Genomic DNA, 20,722 nt, shown 5'->3' with positions numbered 1-20,722 from the left:
AGATTAGTCGTAAATCTTAGATTTTACTTTGCTTCTATTAAAAATATACCAACGTGTGTGTAATATTCGTGGGTATCATGATTTGAAATTCAATTTATGGAGTCATGCACCGGCACATCTCGATGATTTCCTGTTTTAGTAGTTTAACATATACCTGCTGGAGTGAATTCCATCCATGCCTATCCAACAAGTGAATCTAAAAAATTTAAATTAGTCGACCGGCAAAAAATGATGTAATTGTTTCTATCCTTGTCGAGACTAGGAGGTGTCAAAATCAAGTGGATAGGCATATGTCCTTTTTTTCTTTGCATTCGGCATCACATGTTAATGGTGTGGCCACCTACCAACTATTTTGCCTGTGAGGAGTTTGTTAAAGTTTCGTGGGCAAAAATATATTGTGATTCTTAGGATAATAATGGCAATAGTGACATGCCTTGATTTCAACCTCATGAAAACACACATGCCTTTAATAAAACTATATCCATGAGCGTGGACTTGTCAACAAGAAAATAATTTAGATCCTCGTGATGAGAGAGCACTCAAACTAAAAGTTGTATGCTAATGTCATATAAGAAGAAATATCTCAATATAGAATTATTGTGAAAGTGATACCTTTCGTACCTATCTGCATTCACAAACATAATTTTATTTACAAAAATGGGAGAACCAAATTGCTACTTTAATTCATGCCATGTTTCATGAGTCCTCCACTCAAGGATTACACGGACAAACTAAAACAGGAAATTAAGATATGTAGTTACCTGAACTTCATTATAAAAGGGTATACCTATCATCAAAACGGAGCCTTAGCATAAGTCTAGCAAACACACCATTATTGTCGAAAATATCATTCCATGCCATAAAATCATTACGAAAAGCAGACAACTTCTAAACGTGACGTGAACTCTTCCATGATCAGCAACGTACCCATGAAATCTGACGCTAACCTGTAGCCTAATTGAGCAACAGAACGGCACACCTACCCTAAGGCCTCGCCATGCACCTCCTGCATCATCGATCGGACATGCCAAAACCTTTGCTGCTGCTGCTGCTGCACGACCTAATTAACCACTTCAACCCAGCGTTGCTACAGTGCCGGCCGTTTGCTTAGCGTCAATAGGTCATGGACCGTTGGATCTAAACCAGTGGAGCAGATTCACCTTTGCAGCAGTAGCTTGTCGTGCTAGCCCTCGTAGCAACAATAATGTACTGTGCTTGTACTGTGGAACTGTTGATAATAATCCTGCCTCCAACAGTACTACTCCCTCCGTTGCCAACTTTATGTCCCAGAAAGGATTTAGTACTAAAGTAATCGTGGTATTGGAGTAAAATAAACAAAATACTAATACATTAAAAATTTTACAAATAAGAAACAAATTACATGTACATATTGAAATTTGTAAACATATAAAATGAAGTCAACAAAACTAAAAAAATACTATACTATCTCTGTCCAAAAATATAGGCATTCATATGTTGGTTAGTAAAGATGAAAGTTGAGAAGAAAAATTATTGCGCACTCTAATAAACGTGGAAAGGATGGAAGCGTGGACAAGATAAAATGAAAATAACTTTGAATTAAAAATGATTGATGAGACTATGGATAGTGTTAGAGTAATTTTACCATCCTTAAAGAGGTACTAAATTTTACATAAAAAACAGTGGTATCTCATGGTACCATGGGAAAAAAGCTCATAGTGTTAAGAGTGTTTATATTTTGATACGTTTAAAGTTCAGAAAATATTCAAAACTGAAAAGGTCGTAGAGTTTTTTTATAAGAGGTTTTTTTCATCCCTAAAAAAGTATCTAAAGATACCATATTTTTCAGTGTAAAATGTATAGTACTTTAAGTTACCAAAAATTTGTACTAAAATTCTTGTTATCTTGAGATACTTTTAAAGAAGGATAAAAAAACCTTTTTTATACATATTCGTACATAAAGAAAAAACCTTTTACGAGAATGGAAACATACACAGCACAAAGCGTTCTTTCCTCCAACTGTCCATCCGGATTTACCACTTGCAGCAAGAAAGCAAGAGCTGTGACAGGTGGGCCCGCTCTCCCCGTCCCGTGCTGCCAATCCCGGGAGGGTGGGGCCCGCCCGGCGTGTACGAGGGTTGGGAAGCGGTCGGCCTCCCGGGTGGGGCCCAGCCTCGTACGGACGAATCGGGCCGCTGCGATGGCGACACGTAGCGCGCGGCAGGCGCCTCGTCGTCCGCTCCCGCTAGGACGACTCCTCCCTTTCACGTGACACGCTCAGGTTGGGCAACTTGCTTCTCTAGTGCAGGAAGGAGAGGACGTGGGGAGACACCCTCCCTGGAATAAATGGTGGGCTATAATCAGTCACGGTTACGTTTTTTTATACATGTCTTTAATAGTGATTTAAATTTATATGGTGGGGTTAGCTGGTTATCTATCTTAATGAACAGGGAGACATTAATAATAGACGGTTATGTATTGTACTATTTTATATTAGTACGAAACAAGGTTAATAGTTGTTTGACCAACGTAGGTCCCGTAACTTATACGCAACCTAATTTTATAGGCATGAGTTATCTATTAAAAGTATATTAAAAGTACGTAAGACTGTTACATAGACTCTTTGGAAGTATCATCTTTCGTGAGGTTCATTGTCCAAGAGGAATTTACTGTAAAATAGATATCTCTTTGCTCTTCAGCCAGTAAGTCTGAAAGCAAGTCAGTTGTAGGCCAGACCTGTCATCAGTAGTTCTACTTTTGTAGATTGAAGCTTTTATAAGGCAGGAATGAGAGCAGCAAAGGCAGAGATAAAGCTGCGATTGCTCTTGCTCGACTCTTCATGGCACGGTTGGCCGGGAATGAGAACAAAAGGAGTAAGAAGAAACTGGCTAAGATTCAATTGACCTATAAAGCAACCAGTTCAATGTATATTGGTATTAATAATTAACTAATTTCTTAAAATTATTTTCATTTTTATTGTTTAACCGTGACTCTCATAGTACATAAATTTTATGAAATACTACGTACGTCTCATATTGTAAGTCTTTCTGACTTTACCTAAGTTCATTAATTGATGAATGTATATACTTTTATATGTGTCTAGATTCACTAGCATCTATATGAATCTAGGCAATGCTAGAAAGATTTACATTGCGAAATAGAGGAAGACTTACATTGTGAAACGGAGGGAGTATAATACAAGTTTGGCGTAGAGACATAAATGAATGTGTGTGAATTATTTTTCGAAGCAGTAGAGTGCTACCATGACACACATCTTAATCAGCTAGCATGGCGCGGATATGATCTTTAACCGCACTACGCCGTACAACCACTTGGTACCCCGTACCCAGATAATTAACCTTTTTTTACTCCCGAAAGCGGCAGGGTAAGCATATTTCGCCGTGAAATCATGTGTGATTTGGTGAAGTACCTATCCGGATGTGCTTTTTTACTGCCCCAAAACGGTAAATAATTAAGCTATTAGTGGAAAGTGTCACCCTCGCAGCTTTTCATACACTGTCCTTCAAAAATTCTCTAGCTTGTTCTGTGGTCGGTCGCTAGCCACCTTCTTGCTTCACCATCTATATATCTAACTGAAGATGTTATGTTTTAGACTCTTAATTAAGCCATGTAATTTGTGGTAGAATAAAGCATTTATACAGCTTAAAAGGATACCCTCTCAAAGCCACTCATTGCCCAAAAAGAAGCTTAACTAAGATAGCAAGTGTCGGCTGATGATATTCCCTGTCCTTTTCTTTAATTTGTTTTAAATGTCTTATATTAGAAAGTCAAATATGTCATCATCGTGTGGCAGTTCTTTTCCCTTGTCCTATTTCCTCGTTGGAATTTCTGGATTGACAACGTTGCAGTAGCATACTAGCATCAAATATTATTTAGTGTGCTTGTTTTGTTTATGCTAGCCTGCCTGCATAATCATCCATTATTAGCTACAGTAAGAGCAAGTTCAATAGTATAGCCAACTACTGGCTCCAATTTATCTATAGTCAATCTAATAGCCCATTCATACAATAGTTGTCTACAAAACATTACTACATGGTCCCACATATCATGTACACATTCTGTCTTGGAGTCCGCATGTAACTGGCTATAAATTAGTAGTTCACCTCTCTTCTCTCTCTTCTCTTATCTCTTTAAAATATGTTTATAGCTGGCTTATATAGCCTGCTATTGTACCTGCTCTAAACAGGGTATGATCTGGAGATCCGCGTGCATAAAAGTGTGTACAGATGCTTCACTTGCAATTAAGTCGTTCATTATCATTATCTGGATGTAAAACGTGACACGTCTCGTATATGTGTTTTGCTAGATCGTTTGGTACTTGTTACAAATGAATAATAGTCCCTCCGTTTCGCAATGTAAGACTTTCTAGCCTTGTCTAAATTTATATAGATGCTAATAAATTTAGATATATATATATATAAATTATATATATTTATCAATTGATGAATTTACATAAGGCTAGAAAGTTTTATAATATCCCCATAAAAAAGAAAGTCTTATAATATAAAACGGAGATAGGACTTGTCAAGCGATGAACGCACATGGATCAGTATAAGCGAACCTCCAAATACAAGAGGTGCAATGATCTCGCCGGATTCGATCTGCATGTGACTACACATACTTCATGGTCTCATGGCTAGCTTCTAATCATACTACATGATCTGAACGTCCTTTCTATACATTATTTGGTAGTAGCACAGTAAATTGCATTCAAGTATCAGTACCAGTTCCTTGGTTCCAAAATAGAGATTTTTTATCATCCTTAAAGAAGTATATCAACATATCACCTTTTTAGTGTAAAAAGTGTGGTACCTTAAATTACTAAAAATTTGTACTAAAATTCTGGATATCTTAAGGTACTTTTAAAGGATGGTAAAAAAGCACCCCTCCAAATATATCAGCCTCTGACTTTTTAATTAAATTTATCCGAAAACACAATAGTTTCTCTGCTTATCTATTTGTCTCAACAAATTATAACATATCTTCTGAGCATCTCGATAAATCATAACCATCTCATTTAAATTTCACATTTCGTTACACCAGAAGTGTCGATATTTTGCGAAGGACGGGTCAGCTAATTCTCCAAGTAAATAAGATCACACTGAGCTGGGCAGCTAGGTTGTTGAGCTGGTGCATGGGAGTATGTAAAAACCACAATGGGAATAACTTCTTTTGAGATTTTGTACTTGGCTGCATAAATTACAAGTCAGTGGTTTTGTGGTCCATGCAATTATAGTAAGTGTCTTTCTCCGGTGTACTAATTAAAGGTTTTTCCTAGTACCTGACAGGTGCAGCTCGTACCTTTTGAAGCTTTTCTTGCGATTTTCCAAGTAAAATTGCTATTTTGTGATTGGTCTTTTCACAGTAGTTGTACTAGTGAGTACTCGGAGTAGTGACCTCGCACTTCGGTTTCAGAGTTGGAAGAACCATATTTTGAGGTGACTGAGATTGACTAGCATGGTACAGAGGTAAAGCCTTCGATCTGCTGGACAGAATCATGGTAAATGAATTAATCCTTCATGTTTGTAATGTTAAACTGATAGGATGTACAGAACGAGGTAACCATATACTACTATTCATACTAATAAAGTGATAAGAGTTGTGGTAAATAATGAAAAATAAGTAAGTCTCTCCAAAGCAAGAAACATTATTTACAGCATGGCAAGACCACCATGTTTGAAGGAGCCTTGACGAGTGCAGCTTCCTTTAAAATCTCTGGCTTCCAAAAGTCTATCTAGATTTTCGCCCAGATTATAAGAATCAATAGTTTCACAATCCATAAAATAAACTAACAGTCAAAAATTGAGTAACTTGTAGCTTATCAACCACTCCTCTGAATTTTTCTCATTCTCTAAAACACTAGCACAGATCTTGAAAAGCTATAACGGGTTATCTATAAGAGATCCAAATGAGACAATATATATCACAACATTTGTGATGGGTGATGATATTGATTGTCGTTAGAGATAGCTACAACCATTGTGAGCCGTTAGTGATAAGATGTCATTTGGGAGCGATTATAAATGACCCCTCCTTAGCAAAAAAAGTCATTATGTCCTCATGCTCCATCCCAACCTTTATCTTCTCATAGCTACTCGTAGTGCTATTTGTTGCTCCATCTCTCCCACTTGGCTCCCGTCTCCATTAGTGCCAATGTTGCCTGCCTGTTGCAACCACCATGCCACTTCCTCCACTACACGAGGAACTTGGGCATCGGGGATGAGGTGCTCCTCATCTCCCATGACAACGGGAGCTAGCCCACACCATGAGCATCAAGCTCGACCTCTCCAACAAGCCGGCTAGGCTTAGCATACAGTCCTACTACTATATATATATATGCGCTCCTAGAATCGACGTGAATGGCGGACAACGACTTATATTAATTTCCCAACAGGGACAGCGATGGTAAATCTGGTGGACGATGATGAACGGCGACCGCAACAAGTGTGGATTGCGATAGGCCGGGGCTGATTTCTCCTCTTTTTTTTCTCTCTCTTCCGTTTTCCTATCAATGATATCTCCTCCTTTCAATCTATTGATCTAACATATCTGTAAGGGGAGGGGAACCATTATAAATAATTGATCACTACCGTTAGAGTAAAACCCAATCTGTGCGAGCGAATATTTAGTGTCATATGTTTGTATCACATCACCGTAGGATTGTACGTGTAACAGCAAAGGAACTCCGTTACAAGTAGTACAATCATACGTCTTTACTGAATCCTGTGAATTTTGGTTTTGCTGGTACTTTTGACATTTTATTTTTGAAAATTGAAGTTTTTTTTGACATTTTGGTGACACGGAACTGTTGGCACAGTACTGTACGTACAGCAGATCCTAAATCGTCCGGTATAGTATAGGACATTTATTTACGTAGAAATAAAATGGAATAAGTACATTAACTAGAAAGATTTGTGATCAATAAACCGTAGTCTAGCTAGCATAGCAATTGTTCTCTTTAGAAGACACAACTAGTAGACGTTGTCAACTCGCGTCCCTAGCTTTGCGCCATCCCTAGATGGCAAAGCATCAGCCTTTTGCTTTTAGCAAAAGCATTTTGCCTATCAATAGCTAATAACTGTGCTAGCTCTAATTAAAAATTTAAGATCTACATAAGCTCACTTAGAGAAAGTTCAATAGTATAGTCAACTAGTAGCTCCAATTCATCTATAGTCAATTCATACAATAGTTACCTACAAAACATCGATACATGGTTTCACATGTCATACACACATTTTGTATTAGAGCCCGTGTGCAGCTGGCTACAAATTAGTAGCCCACATCCCTTCTCTCTTTCCTTTTATTTTTTTAAAATATATTTATAACTGGTTTATAGCCTGTTATTATACATGTTCTTATATCATCACATATCATGCATACTTAAAGATGAAAGAAAACAAGAAAAAGTAAGTGTAAGCTAGCACACATCTGAAAAGAGAGCCAGCTGATCAGACAAGCAGCTCCTGTAGGAACTATACAATCTTCAGTGACGCGGCAGGATCTCATCCACCTTCCCTTGTTGGCCGCCGATCGAATAAAGCAGCTAGTTTCAGATTAGAGAGCCGGCGCCACTGCACTTTACTGCTATCTCAGTTTCGTAACATAATTTTTTTAAATATTATCTAGATTTATATAAATGTTATTGAATCTAGACATATATATAACTAATATACATAATCAATAGGTGAAATCTAGTCATAACTAAAATAAATCTAATAATATGAAAATGAGTGAGTAATTCAACTCGCCTCTTATTGTTTTCTGAGTGACAAAGCAACTGACCAACTAGTGGTTGTGTGTTCTACCATTAATTATATGGTTTCCCAAAAAGGGTAATCGGAGCAAATACTACTTCTACGTTCAGATACATAATCAAAATAGCATATATTTTGGAAGGGATCGGTTATTAATCAAATTAAGCAAACAGATAAACAAGCACAGACCTAGTTAGGAGTTAGGTGGGGGTTAGGGTTAGGCTAACCTACACAGCTTAGATAGCTATGCATGGCCACTGCAGTGGCAATGGCTTAGACAGGAATACCTGTCTAGCTTTTGGGTGGGAGCAGTACCAGGGATGGGAGATATATATCTAGACATATGGCATTGATGCAAAGCTAATGGCTTTACCAAGTTCGTTCGCGGCCGGTGTCACGACGCGCTATCTGTCCGCAGGTTGCATGCAGTAGTTGCACTCGCAGTATATCACTGTAGCAGCAGTAGGAGGACGTATCGTATAGTTTCTTTTGTCGCGAACAACGTACTGATCGATGATCGATAGGAAATGACATGACCATCCAAAGAAGCCATGATGCATGATCCAGCCGCAGCGCATTGCAATGCAACTTGCGAAAAGAAAGTTTGCAAAGGGATTGCGAAAAGCTTGCACAGGAGACCGATCATCTTGTGATCATCGTGTAGTGTAGTGGGTGGTTTCACTTCAGCCTGACATGGACGTGCAGGCCGGCCCACTCTTGTTTCTTCGTCTTAGGTTGTTACTGTCGTAGCGTCGTGTCACAGTGTACATTCAATTCTCTCGTCCTCCAAAGGAGGAAGGATGCATATGCTGACTTGGTGAGAGGAGAACGTGGGGGTTGGCTTCAGAACGTACATTCACGTCGATCTGTTTGGTTTTGGGTAAACGATGTCGTTGGGAGGGTTGAAATATGTTATAAAAAATAATTCATTGTACATAAACTATCTTAATTACTTTGTCAAAACATTCATTTTATAACAGGTTATCTCGTGAGCTTAAGAGGTAGTCCGTTAAGCTCGCTATCACAAAATATAACCATATGTTCACATACATAGTGCTTCTTAAGTAGTGTCCACTCGTTTCATTGCACATAAACTATTTGCATTTAGAGAGTTCTTTATAAATATATTTATTATTATGTTAAAATACGATATAATGGTAAATTTGAAATTTTGAAGGATGATGATGTAAATGATATAGAGTTTGATAATGAGCTTAACAAACTAGCTTGCGAATCGAGCTAGGACAAGCTTGTGTTTTAGCTTATTATTATATCCCGGATCCAAAACACCCTATCAAAAGAACACATCATGACCAATCTCACTAATGCCCCAATATTATATATAGGCCGCATTCGGTATAGAGGGTTCTTAGTTAACTTATTCTTGGCACGGAAAATATAGTAATAGATTAGTACATGATTAATTAATTATTAATTTTTTAAAAATATAGAATATATTAATATGATTTTTTAAAACAACTTTTCTATAGAAATTTTTTGTAAAAAATACATCGTTTAGCAGTTCGGGAAGCGTGTACGCGAAAAACGAGAGGATATAAGTTAACTTACAGGGCATCGAACGTGGCCATAGACTATCCAGCTAATTAGTGCCATACTTTATTTGTTCCACGATAAAAAAACGATTTCTTTGGGAAAAAACTTAGAGCATTTTTCCTATTCTCGAGGAGGTATCAGGAGGTAACATTGTTTTATATCTAAAATTTAGTATTTCTTGATATCTTAAATACTAGAAGGTACTAAATTTTACATAGAAAACAGTGGTATCTTCTGGTAACTTCTTAAGAATGATAAAATTGCTTAAAAACTTATGTTGTATTTCTTGATATTTTAAATACTAGAAGGTACTAAATTTTACATAGGAAATAATGGTATCTCCTGGTACCTTCTTAAGGATGATAAAATTTCTCAAAAACTTATGTTATATTCTCTTACACCTTCTCGAGTTTGATCTTTGAGGTGAAAGAATCTGGTGTTGGCGTCCCTTCTTCCTCTTCTCAGGTAGGTGATGCGCGGGGGCCGGCTTCTCTTCCTGACCCATATGAAGCTGCAATTTTGTGTCCAAAAGAGCTCCATGTTTTGGATTTCTTCCCGGTTGTCGCGAGATTGTGTGCAAGGATGTGGAACGGCTTGGATTAATTGTCAATTCAGAATTGTCCAAGCTTGCTGGACAGTGCTCATGATTCCTGGCATTTGTACCCATGCAGTCTTAAAGCGGAAGGGACGAGGCATCTTTTCGTGGAAATTAAACACAAGCGAAACAAATCATTAACAAATAAAAATATTATTGGTAAAAACTTATATACATGTGTTCTTAGGGCACGTACAAGGGTGCCTATTAGCTGACTCTCAATCGTCACATAAGCAAATTTGGTGATATGGAGAAAAGAGTGGGAAGAAGAGAGAAAAGCTGTTGTCATGCATGGTAACGGCTTAGAATCGATTCTTAATATTTATTAAAGGAAACTTTCTGCATGAATGTATAAAAAGGAAACTAGCTTAATAAAAAATATTTTATTACAGGAATAAAGAGACCACACCTGACTCTACATTTGTACGTATCATTTTAAAATAGACTCTTATTGCTGACGTGGCTTGAGGTAGAGCTCACAATGGGCTCTACTATTGAACATGCTCTTAGGGATCTAAAAACATTTCCTAGAAAATAAATTACCATGAAAAAATCTCAAAATTAACTTCAAAATTAAATATTAAAATTCTATTTTTAACTTATATGTTTTTTTTAGAGATTTACTTCGGTCCAACAAAAAATACCTAAAGATATCAAATCATTTCTCACCATTGAATCTAGCTGAGTAGGATGTGCACTGTTAGATCCAACGATCAGAAATAATTTGGTACCGTGAGGTACCAGTATCTCGAGTTACTTTTTTGTTAAACCAAAATTTTTTAACTTATATATACATAAACGTATACGAATAGACGGGACAATGGACTCAGTGACCTGTTTGGTTCGTCAAAAGGGACGTTGAGAGGGCAGGCAGCACGTGGTTTCGGGAAGGAAATGTCCCATGACTCATTGCAGAACTTGCTGTTTTGGAGGTAAATCTCCTTGGGTTTCGCAGCGGTTTAGTACGTGCTGCATGGAAGCGACTCATTGCTCTTTGAATTAAGTTGAGATTGTTCTTATCAGTTATCACTCGCTCTATAGAGATGATCGAGGTCTTGATCAGCAAAAGACTTAATTTGTAGGAATTTGTGGTACACATCAGCTTGTTTTTTATGAGAGTTTTACTTTCATCCCTTCTTTTGTACCTCACGGTATCGATACTTTGAGATACCAAATCGTTTCTCATCATTGGATCTAGCTATATACACAGTTGGATCCAACGATCAAAAATAATTTGATACCATGAGGTACCGGTACCTCGAGATACAAAAGTAAGGACGAGAGTAAAACTCTTTTCACGAATATATATGCTTGGTATCCTGAAAACTTCTTTGTTCTTTTTCGTTTACTGTTTTCTGGTCTAGTTCACTTACATGGATTTAAGTGATCCAGGAGTACTGACAGAACAGAAAAAACTGTCTTTCCTCCATGAAGAGTTGACGTATTAGTTGTACTTTGTGTATGCGTGTGCCGTATATTGCTGACCCTGCTGTTTACCATGCTTGTTGGCTGTTACATGTCGAATATCACTTGCCACTGAACAAAATAATAATAATAACTAAAGTTGCTTGCTGCTGAACAAACGAAAATATTAAGTTAACAGAAATTTTTGTTTGCTATTTGCTACTCAGATCCTGGTCAATGTTTTCGAGTTTAGTCAAGTGATACTTTTACCACGGTGTTTTCTTGTGAGAGCGATTTACCAAGCTGCCATTATTAGCAAGCGTCAGGGCGGTCAAAAAATGGAACGACACGCTGGTCCATTTTAGCGTCAAGGCTACTTTGAGTGGCAACTTAGTACTCAAAGTGGCCCATCACATCAAGGCGGCCTATTATAGTCATGTTATTGCATTATGGCCCACAATTAGGCCCAATTTGCCTCACTGCGGCCCATGAAAGGCCCCATAACTTAATCCCCGCCATCTTGGAACAAACGGGCCGTTAATGGCCCGCTTAGAATTTGTGCGACGTATCAGGGGCCCACGTAGCAGAAGACCTCGGCAAATACACGGCCCAGTTAGCATTAGTGGGTTATGTCAGTCAGTCAGATGGAAGTAAGTTTGATCACTGAAATTATAGCCATAAAATCCTCAACTTTAAACAGTTCGTCAAATATTGTGACCCCCTGCTCCGTCAAATATATATGGTTAAGCAGAAATTTCCCCAAAAGAAATAATACCCACTCACAGTATGCATCAATGCATGCATAGCAATATCTAGAAGCAGTCATATAATGCGATGCAATAATAAAATCATTTAAATTATGAATGTGAACTACCATAGTTAGTATAGTTTCAGGTGAAACCAAACTTTGATTCAGAGGAATTTACGAGAGTTTATGATAATGGGCATCTGCAGCTAGCAGAGGGAAATGCAGAAGAATGGTGATAAATAAAGCAGAGATGTCTTTAATGCCACGGCGAATAATGGAAGGAAAAACATTTTCTTTTGCTTTCAGACAGAAGATTCTAGATGCTCTAGGCCCGTTCATTTCTTTTGGATTTGGATTTGGATTTTTCATCTGCAAACTTTCTACATGGTGTGTTTAGCGTAAAAAATAATTTTATAGAGCATGCAAAAGTTCTGTAGTAAACTTTTAAAAATATTCTAACATTTCTGTAGTTAATTCATTTACGTAAACCCTTAAATAACTACTACAAAATTAGATAAACAAAAAAGAATCTAAAATCTTAAGAGAAAAGAGCATCTCTATATACCAATATCAATACTTTTGTTCATAAATTATACCAGCAGTCAACAAGAAACTCTACAAAAATAAGACCCGGTGGCGTGATACGCACGCAACTGAGCAGCCAAATTTGACTTACAAATTACTCTTTTTCATAATTTAATTCTAATTTTTATTTCTAGTGAGGCTCCAAATCCCACTTTGAACAGAACATATGCGGGCTGAGATTGCAACACAAGGAAAGACGGCACATGACATTGAAAAAAGTGGAGGGTAATTTGGCACGCGAATCTGATCGGGGAAAAAAAACGTTGAGAAAAAAGAAATGGAATCCACCGGCCTCGGCTGCTTTGCTGTGGCCCCACACAACGAAACGCAATCTCAGCCTGAAAAGATACCCGCCTCGCATCCTCCAAAATATCCCCCTTTAAAATATTTTAATCTAAATGTTCCTTTGATTTTTTTTCACACATATCCATCTTACTCAAATATCTTATGCAAACAAGAAAAATTAAATTAAATTATGGTTAAAATATATTTAATAATTAATTATATCAATAATTATATAATAAAACGAATAATTAAAAGATAATACATCCTCCCTCCGTCCCAAAATAAACCAATTCTTCACTTTTTAGCTATAATGTTTAACTCTTCATTTTATTTAAATTTCTTTTGCGATTAATATTTTTATTTTTGTAGATGATAAATCATAAATATGACTATTTTTTTTCAGTTTCTAAAAAAGTTGAAATAAGACTACCGCACAAACGCAGGACAACAGCATAGCCGGAGCGAGTAAAAAAATTCCTCATCCCATCAAGACACGTGGGGCCCACCTTCCACCGGAATTCCCACGCCAACTTTCCCTTTTTTTTTCTAAACGAAAATTTCGTCGAAATAATAGAGGAGACTGACGAGAGAAGCTTCTTCTTCCTCCTCCAGAGAGACTCCGAAGCCCAAACCCAACCACCAGAAGAAGCGGCGGGCGCGCGAGAGGAGCCAGCCAGCCGCCGCCGCCGCCGCCGCCATGTCGGCCGGGATCGCTCGGGGCCGCCTCGCGGAGGAGCGCAAGGCCTGGCGGAAGAACCACCCCCACGTAGGGTGGTCCTGGACTGGACCCCTCCTCGTCTTCTCTTCTCGCCGCTGGTTCGGGCTCTGGGAGTTCTGACCTGGTCTCTTTTGCTCTGCTCGTCAGGGGTTCGTCGCGAAGCCGGAGACGACGGCCGACGGGTCGGCGAACCTCATGGTTTGGCACTGCGCCATCCCGGGCAAGCAGGGGGTAAGTAACTGGCTAGCTTGAGGACCCCTCTTCCTGCCCGATCTGGTAGGAATAGTGATACGCACACGCAATTGGATGCGATGCTTCCTGTCTGGCTGTGTGGCAGCTTTGTGGGGGAATTTTAGGTTTTCGGCACTGTTTTGTTGGTGAATTAGTAGATTTTTCTTTAGCTTTGTTGGTGAATTAGTAGATTGAATTGGTATTTGAAGTTGTGAGCAAGAATTCCTATGAACTGTGGGAGGATACTACGATTTCCTAACTTGGTCAGAGGGTCTGCTGACAATTTTACTGATGGATTGAGTTGGTTTGCAGTAGGCTTCAGAAATTCAGTAAGATTTTTTAGTGTTATCAATTAACAAGTTGGTATTTTCTTTGTGTTATCAATTGACGTGTTAGTACCTTTTACTCTGGACAGCTGGGATGCTCTCTATAGTTTGAGAGTTAGAATACATGGTTTTGAGCATGAGTTGTCTTCCACCATTCTAGGTTTAGTAGAGGTTTGCATGGTTTCTCACATGCTTTGCTTTAGCTTTATCATGTAGGAGTAGTAGTTCAGCTCCTATATGAGCAGTGGAGTGTGCATAATGCACATGGATATAGTTTTTTCATGAACCCAAATGCAATTGAACAGAGCCACGGGGCACAGTTACTAATCAAGAGGTTAAGGATCTGAATGTTGTAAGATTTAGTTGCTTAAATATGGATTATTAAATGTCACCATCACCACTGTCTTCATAATTAGCTCTGTCTTGCATATGGGGGATTTATCATTTATAATAATCTTTTGCATTAGTTTGTTGAGCGTGCTACCGCTCAACTTTCCATAGTTGTGTAACAATAATTATCTCGACAAACCAGGCTATTAAGCTATTACAAATGCTATTTTTCATTTCAAAAATATATTGACATATGTATGATACAGTGTACTATTTTACACATTAGCCCATGGAAGGGTAATCAGGGGTTGCCTTTAAGTTTCTTCCCCTGTTTCCTTCCACCCAGAGTTCATAATCAGTGATGCTATTTGTGTTCAGTATCCTTAAGGTGTGGGTTTGAACTAGTGGATAATTATACAACATTTGTGCAGACTGATTGGGAAGGTGGGTACTACCCTGTTACCCTCCACTTCAGTGAGGACTATCCTAGCAAACCTCCCAAGTGCAAGTTTCCACAGGGCTTTTTCCACCCAAATGTCTATCCTTCAGGAACAGTGTGCCTCTCAATTCTTAATGAGGACAACGTAAGCCTGCCAAGCTGTTTCTTTGGTTTATGAGGACTTTCCAGTCTGCCGAATTTACAGTTGTAGTTGCATCTTCTCAGGGCTGGAGACCTGCTATCACTGTAAAGCAGATCCTTGTTGGTATACAGGACTTACTTGATCAGCCAAATCCTGCCGATCCTGCGCAGACTGACGGTTATCACATTTTTATTCAGGTTGGGAAGAAAAAACTGATGAGATTCTGCCATTCCATATTCTTGCATTATATGTCATTCATTGTCATTATTTTGTCTATTTTGCAGGACAAACCTGAATATAAGAGGCGTGTTCGTATGCAGGCCAAGCAGTACCCTGCTTTGCTTTGAGGGCGTTGGCCTACTAAGTTACTAGCTTGTCATCCTGCACATCCGCATAGTAGATTGCAAAGTCAAAATATGTGATTTTATGGGAAATAGCCTAAAATGGAATGTTTAAAGAACTGTCCAATGTCATTGTGGTCCTTTTGTGCTATGTGATCTGGCATTGGCTGAACAGAAATAGCTTTATCAACTGTTGAAACCGCTTGAGTGATGGATGTTTGGATAAGAATTGTACCAAATACGTGGCCGTGCCAGTTATATCTTGAAGAGAAATTACTTTGTGCGTGTTACTGGGGAAATTTACTATTCAATTTGGCTGCGATTCTTTGCTTCACGTTTCTATTGATAATGCCATTTTTGTATCAAATCCTGCCAATATATGTGCCTGCCGATTACTGAAGTTTTTCTTGATTATACCGGATGCTAGAAGCTGTGATAGTGTATCCAATCTTGCCATTATTTGTGCCTACCATGTTTTTGCAAGAAATATAGTGAAGTTTTTCTTGATTATACCTATGATACTGGAAGTTGGCACATGCCATTTTTTGCTCTATATGGCTAGCCTTGCTACATCTTTGTGATTAGGTGGCCTTTGATGTGTCCAGAACAATAAACTCGGCAACAAATTTTTTTTGCCTTGTTTGCATCACAATGTAGTTTGTAATGCTACATCATCAATGCTGTCGTCAAACCCGCTGTTCCACATGAACTTGTGGATGGGGGCAACGAGCATGATGTCCTAGCAAACGATACAGCGACAGGAAGAAGACGAGCAGTAGAAGAGAGCAGCAGAGCAAAGCATTCTCAGTGGTGTTGGAGAGCTCTTGCTACTTGCTGCTGGCGGCTGCACCATCCACCTGACCTAGGAGAAGTTGACGTTGGCCTGGTACGTGAGCCCGAGGCACCAGCTCGGCGGCGTGACGCCGGCGGCGAGGACGGTCTGGCCGGTGGTGTAGGAGGTGACCTTGAAGCTGAGCGCCTGGCCGCCGAGCTGCGCGAACGCCTGGTACGAGGCGCCCCAGTTGTGGCTCATCCGCACCCACCCGCCGGCGCCGCCGCCCTTCACCCACATGTCCCCGACGTCCCCGGCGCCGGCGACGTTCATGACGTACGCCAGCAGCCAGTACGCGTTCCCCTGCAGCGCGAACCGCAGGCCGCCGCTCCTGACGCAGGGCACCCTCCGGTACATGACGGGCACGATGCCGGCGTGCCAGTCGGCCATCTTCATGAAGGCCGGCTTGGAGAGGTCGAAGTGGGCCCGCGGCGGGTTGCACCACCCGCCTGCGTTGGAGTCGAGCGCCCAGTTGGGCGGGCACAGGTTGGTCGCCGTCACGGTGATCACCGGCGAACCCCTGTAGCACGCCGCCGTCCCCGCGCACCGCATCTGGTAGCACGTCCCGCACCCGTACCCGTCCCGGAACAGCGTCGTGCTCAGCGCCGCCGTGTCCGTCCCGTACCCGCTCGCGTACAGGTTGCCGTACCCGCACGCGCCGCCTGCACATCCGCGCACACACACCTCGTAAGCAACCGAGATCCACGAGCGTCGTTACCACCAGCTGCGGTTGCCGCCTCGCCGGTGAACCTACCCATCGTCTCCGACGCCGTCTCGTCGCCGTAGAACGTCGCGTGGGCAGGCGTCCACTGCATCGCCGCGAACCCGGCGTCCACGGTGGTCACAGCGCCGGTGAGACAGACAACAAGAGCCGCCAGGATGGCCGTCGCCGTCGACGAAGCCGCCATTGCACCGTTCTTGATCGAATCAATCTCCTCGAGCTGTTCTGCACTGCACTAGCTAGGCTGATCCGCTGATGAGCTCTGATGAACAACGCATGCCGGCCACTGGAATTTATAGTGATCGAGCAAGCACTGGATCAATCAACCAACTAACCAACCAACCATCAATCAAATCAGAGTGATGATTAGTTTGGAGAACAACACCGCGCACAACTTCGCCGGACGACGTGCCTGCACACCCTCGAGTCTGTGGAGATTCGTACGAGGGTTTATCACATACGTGCCGGCAAGAAACCGAGCTGTACTTTGTTTTTCTATCCATTTTTCTTTTGCCGGTACGGCAGATTGGGTGCCGGAATTTGTCTTGTGATCCCGATTTGTGTTCTTCCTCCTTTTGAGAAGATTGTGGAGAATGTGATATAATTGAGGAGTATAATATAATGAACATGCCAGCTGATAAGGTCACAAGCTTATTTTATTTAGTTTGAAAAAGGTGTGAACATATTTTGAGTTTGTTAAAATATTCAGTGTTGATAAATGGTCCGCTGGTGTTATCTCGACCTCATTTCAGGAAAACAATAGTGTAATTCAATTTGCTGATAGCATCCAGTGGACCGCAATCTCTACAGATGGACGGCTCAGATCGTTTCAACTTCAACAACATTGGACGACCTGGTATGTTGGATTACATTACATACCAAAGACCTCAGCATTTGCTGAAAACTACAGGTCATCAAGGGAGCGACATCTTTATCTTTGCAATATTTTAGACTAAAAAAGATAGTACGTAGATAATAAAGTTAATTGATTTTCTTGAACAAGACAAAAGGCAAGGGGGGCGGTTGTTTGTTTTTTTTATGGAAAAAGCTATATGGTATATTTGTAAAAAAAATAATTTACGAATAATATATATATATATATATGTATTCTTAGCGATCTAAAAGTCAATGCTAAAAAATAAAGCAAAACCCCTAGATCAACTCTAAATTTAAAGTTAAAATTTGGTAGCGTAAGTAAGAACGAAAAGATGAGATGAAATTTGGTAATTGGTCGTTCTTTAGATTTTCGCCAACAATCATGTGAAAATGACATGTGGCCATGTGGGGCCCTCTTTTAGTCAATGACACGTAGGTTAGGATGAAAAATCATCAAATCCCCAATCTAATAGTAAATGGCAGATCATCAAATCTCACAATACAAAACCATCCGAAATACCCCCATTTTATTCAGACAAGAATGTTTGGAGAACAAAGGGGTGAACCTCACCGTTCCCGCAGAAATATCACAACTTCATCACTAATTCAAACATCTAAATCACCTAAAGAAACTAGAAACTCTTCACATTCTCACAATAGTATATATCTACTTGACGGATATCCTTCACTTGCTAAAGAGAGCCTTTGAGGTTGATCTGTATATGGAGCTCTTGGATAGCCTCCATTGGACTACCTGTAGTATGCTGGCTGTGCCTGTGGTGCATACCCAACGTAAGGCGGAACCGGCTGATCGATGCGAGACATCTGCTGCATCGGGGGCACTGTCATAGGTCCAAACTTGCCGTCCCTCTTGTCCATCTCCACTTTGTGTTGTGTCTGAACTTGCATTGTAATCACACAAGAGATGTCAGAAATGTCAAGGAGTGAGAGTACATGAGTGAGTATTCAGGAGAGTGAAATGTGGCATTACCTGCATACACGAGCAAACCCTGCACATTGCATCAGAAAAGGTCAGAGACACAGGTGACTGAAGAGAGGAATTCAGAAGCATGAAAACTTTGAGGGCCTTACGTCCAGTAGACCATGTCAGATATGCAGGAAATGAGCTGCGAGGCCTCTGAAAGTTCCTCGTTGCCGACAATGCACGCGACTAGAGAGCAGATGCAGGCGAATTGTTGGAGGCAAAACATGAAGCTCTACAGTAGCAATTCAAGAGTTGTGTTTACTCTCGCAGTCTGAATTCTGAAACAATGGCGATGGGAGGAAATCGGGTGAACGAGAGGGGAAGTGACAGTACAATGATGCAGTTGTCGCACTGGGTTGTCTGAATGTTGAACTCATCTTGCAGCAGGAACCGGGTTGAAGCAACTGAGCTACCAAAGCAGCAGAACACCTGAAAAATACAGTATCATCAGACATCAGTTCAACTTTAACACACCACATGTGAAGATCACATAGATCATCAGAAGTTATCAACCAAGGAAACATCAAAATCAAGATGGACACCTCGGTTGCAAGGCATAATTCAGGGCAGTTCCTCTCACCGCACCTCCCGCTGCATGGCATGTACCCGGCACAGCACACGTATCTGAAAGCACACACATGGAGATACGAACGAACTCAAGCCGTGAAAGATACTGAAGAACAGAACTGCTAGCTAACCAAACACGATGAACAAACACATGGAAAAAAAAGAGAGAGAAAATTTACCTTGACATGTCGTTGTAGAGCGCACGTTTGCGCAGCATGTAAGACACGCATGGTCCGCTGGATAAGAAGATAAAAAAAATAGCAACATAACATATTTTCAGAGACTAATTGAGCTAGCTCTTGCAATCTAAGGTGCAGAGTGCAGAGTGCAGAAATTCAGAAACCAGATGAGCAACGCCAACTCACCACCACAGCGACAGGCAGCAGCCTGCAAGAAAAGCAAGACACAATTACAGAAACCAAATAAAAAAACTGAGATCGAGTCCCAAAACAAGAATCTCAAGGACGAATCGTTATCAGTAGTAGCACAGGATCGGAATCGGATGATCGAATGCTTGCTCACATGTGAAGTCGGCCTTAATGGCGTTGGTGAGGTCGGTGTGCCAGACGTTGCGGTAGCTCTGCCGGAGCTGCGCCTTGTCCAGGTACGCCTGCGACGCCGCCATCGTCGTCTCTCTCTCGCCACCGGCCGGACCCTCCCGTCTCCTTAGGTCGATCGTCTCGGTGGCCGGCGAGCTACCGATCTCGCAACGCGCGTGGCTGCTTAAGTCTCTCTCACCACGCACGGCCGGCGGCCGTCAACACCGGCAGCTGGCCGGGATGTTTGACGGATGGATCGGCCAGTCAATTCCAAAGATCAAGTCATCTTTGGAGAAAGAAAAAAAGGGTTTTGGTGGAAGCTTCGATTGCGAGCTTCGCGTTAAGCAATCGATCGAAGGACGGCAAGTCTTTTGCGGGAGGAGTACGTGACAATGTGCGTGGTTGCAGACCTGCAGTTTCTTGCTTGCTGCTCTCCGTGGGCTGTGTGGCTGAGTGATTCCATACAACCCTTTCCGTACGCCAGGAGACCGTACAGACTTATCACGTCAGCATTTACCAAATCCCACTCTATTTATAAGGGCATTTAAATAGAATCCCTTCGATCTGGGCTGCGTTCGGCAGCTTGTTTATTAACCGCTGTAAAAATACGGTAATATATTAGTATATGATTAATTAATTATTAAATATAAAAAATAGAGATATAGATTAATCTGAATTTTTAAAGCAACTTTCTTATAGAAAATTTTTGTAAAAAACATTTAATTTAGTAGCTCGGGACATGTACGCATG

General features: G+C 40.7%; 3 protein-coding genes across 3 annotated transcripts; 1 reads left to right on the top strand and 2 right to left on the bottom strand.

The window, feature by feature from the left end:
- Positions 1-13,490: 13,490 nt before the first annotated feature.
- On the top strand, positions 13,491-15,751 carry LOC102715975 (SUMO-conjugating enzyme SCE1-like). Its single transcript, XM_006661938.3, has 5 exons — positions 13,491-13,691; positions 13,791-13,874; positions 14,962-15,114; positions 15,195-15,308; positions 15,396-15,751. Exons 1-5 carry the CDS (start codon positions 13,623-13,625, stop codon positions 15,456-15,458), a joined length of 483 nt encoding a protein of 160 aa, XP_006662001.1. The 5' UTR covers positions 13,491-13,622; the 3' UTR covers positions 15,459-15,751.
- Positions 15,752-16,314: 563 nt separating this feature from the next.
- On the bottom strand, positions 16,315-17,192 carry LOC102703251 (putative expansin-A30). Its single transcript, XM_006662487.2, has 2 exons — positions 17,039-17,192; positions 16,315-16,946 (listed from the first exon to the last, which is right to left on the bottom strand). Exons 1-2 carry the CDS (start codon positions 17,190-17,192, stop codon positions 16,315-16,317), a joined length of 786 nt encoding a protein of 261 aa, XP_006662550.2.
- Positions 17,193-18,345: 1,153 nt separating this feature from the next.
- LOC102715697 lies at positions 18,346-20,217 on the bottom strand. The gene is made up of 8 exons (XM_006661937.3): positions 19,956-20,217; positions 19,799-19,820; positions 19,613-19,669; positions 19,409-19,490; positions 19,200-19,295; positions 18,974-19,098; positions 18,873-18,891; positions 18,346-18,778 (listed from the first exon to the last, which is right to left on the bottom strand). The coding sequence occupies exons 1-8, from the start codon at positions 20,056-20,058 to the stop codon at positions 18,632-18,634; spliced, it is 651 nt and encodes a 216-aa protein (XP_006662000.1). The 5' UTR covers positions 20,059-20,217; the 3' UTR covers positions 18,346-18,631.
- Positions 20,218-20,722: the final 505 nt, after the last annotated feature.

Source organism: Oryza brachyantha, chromosome 10 (assembly GCF_000231095.2).
Source record: "Oryza brachyantha chromosome 10, ObraRS2, whole genome shotgun sequence".
Classification (NCBI taxonomy): Eukaryota; Viridiplantae; Streptophyta; class Magnoliopsida; order Poales; family Poaceae; genus Oryza; species Oryza brachyantha.
The sequence above is the reverse complement of the archived record's forward strand: the minus strand, read 5'-3'. Positions and strand labels throughout refer to the sequence as shown.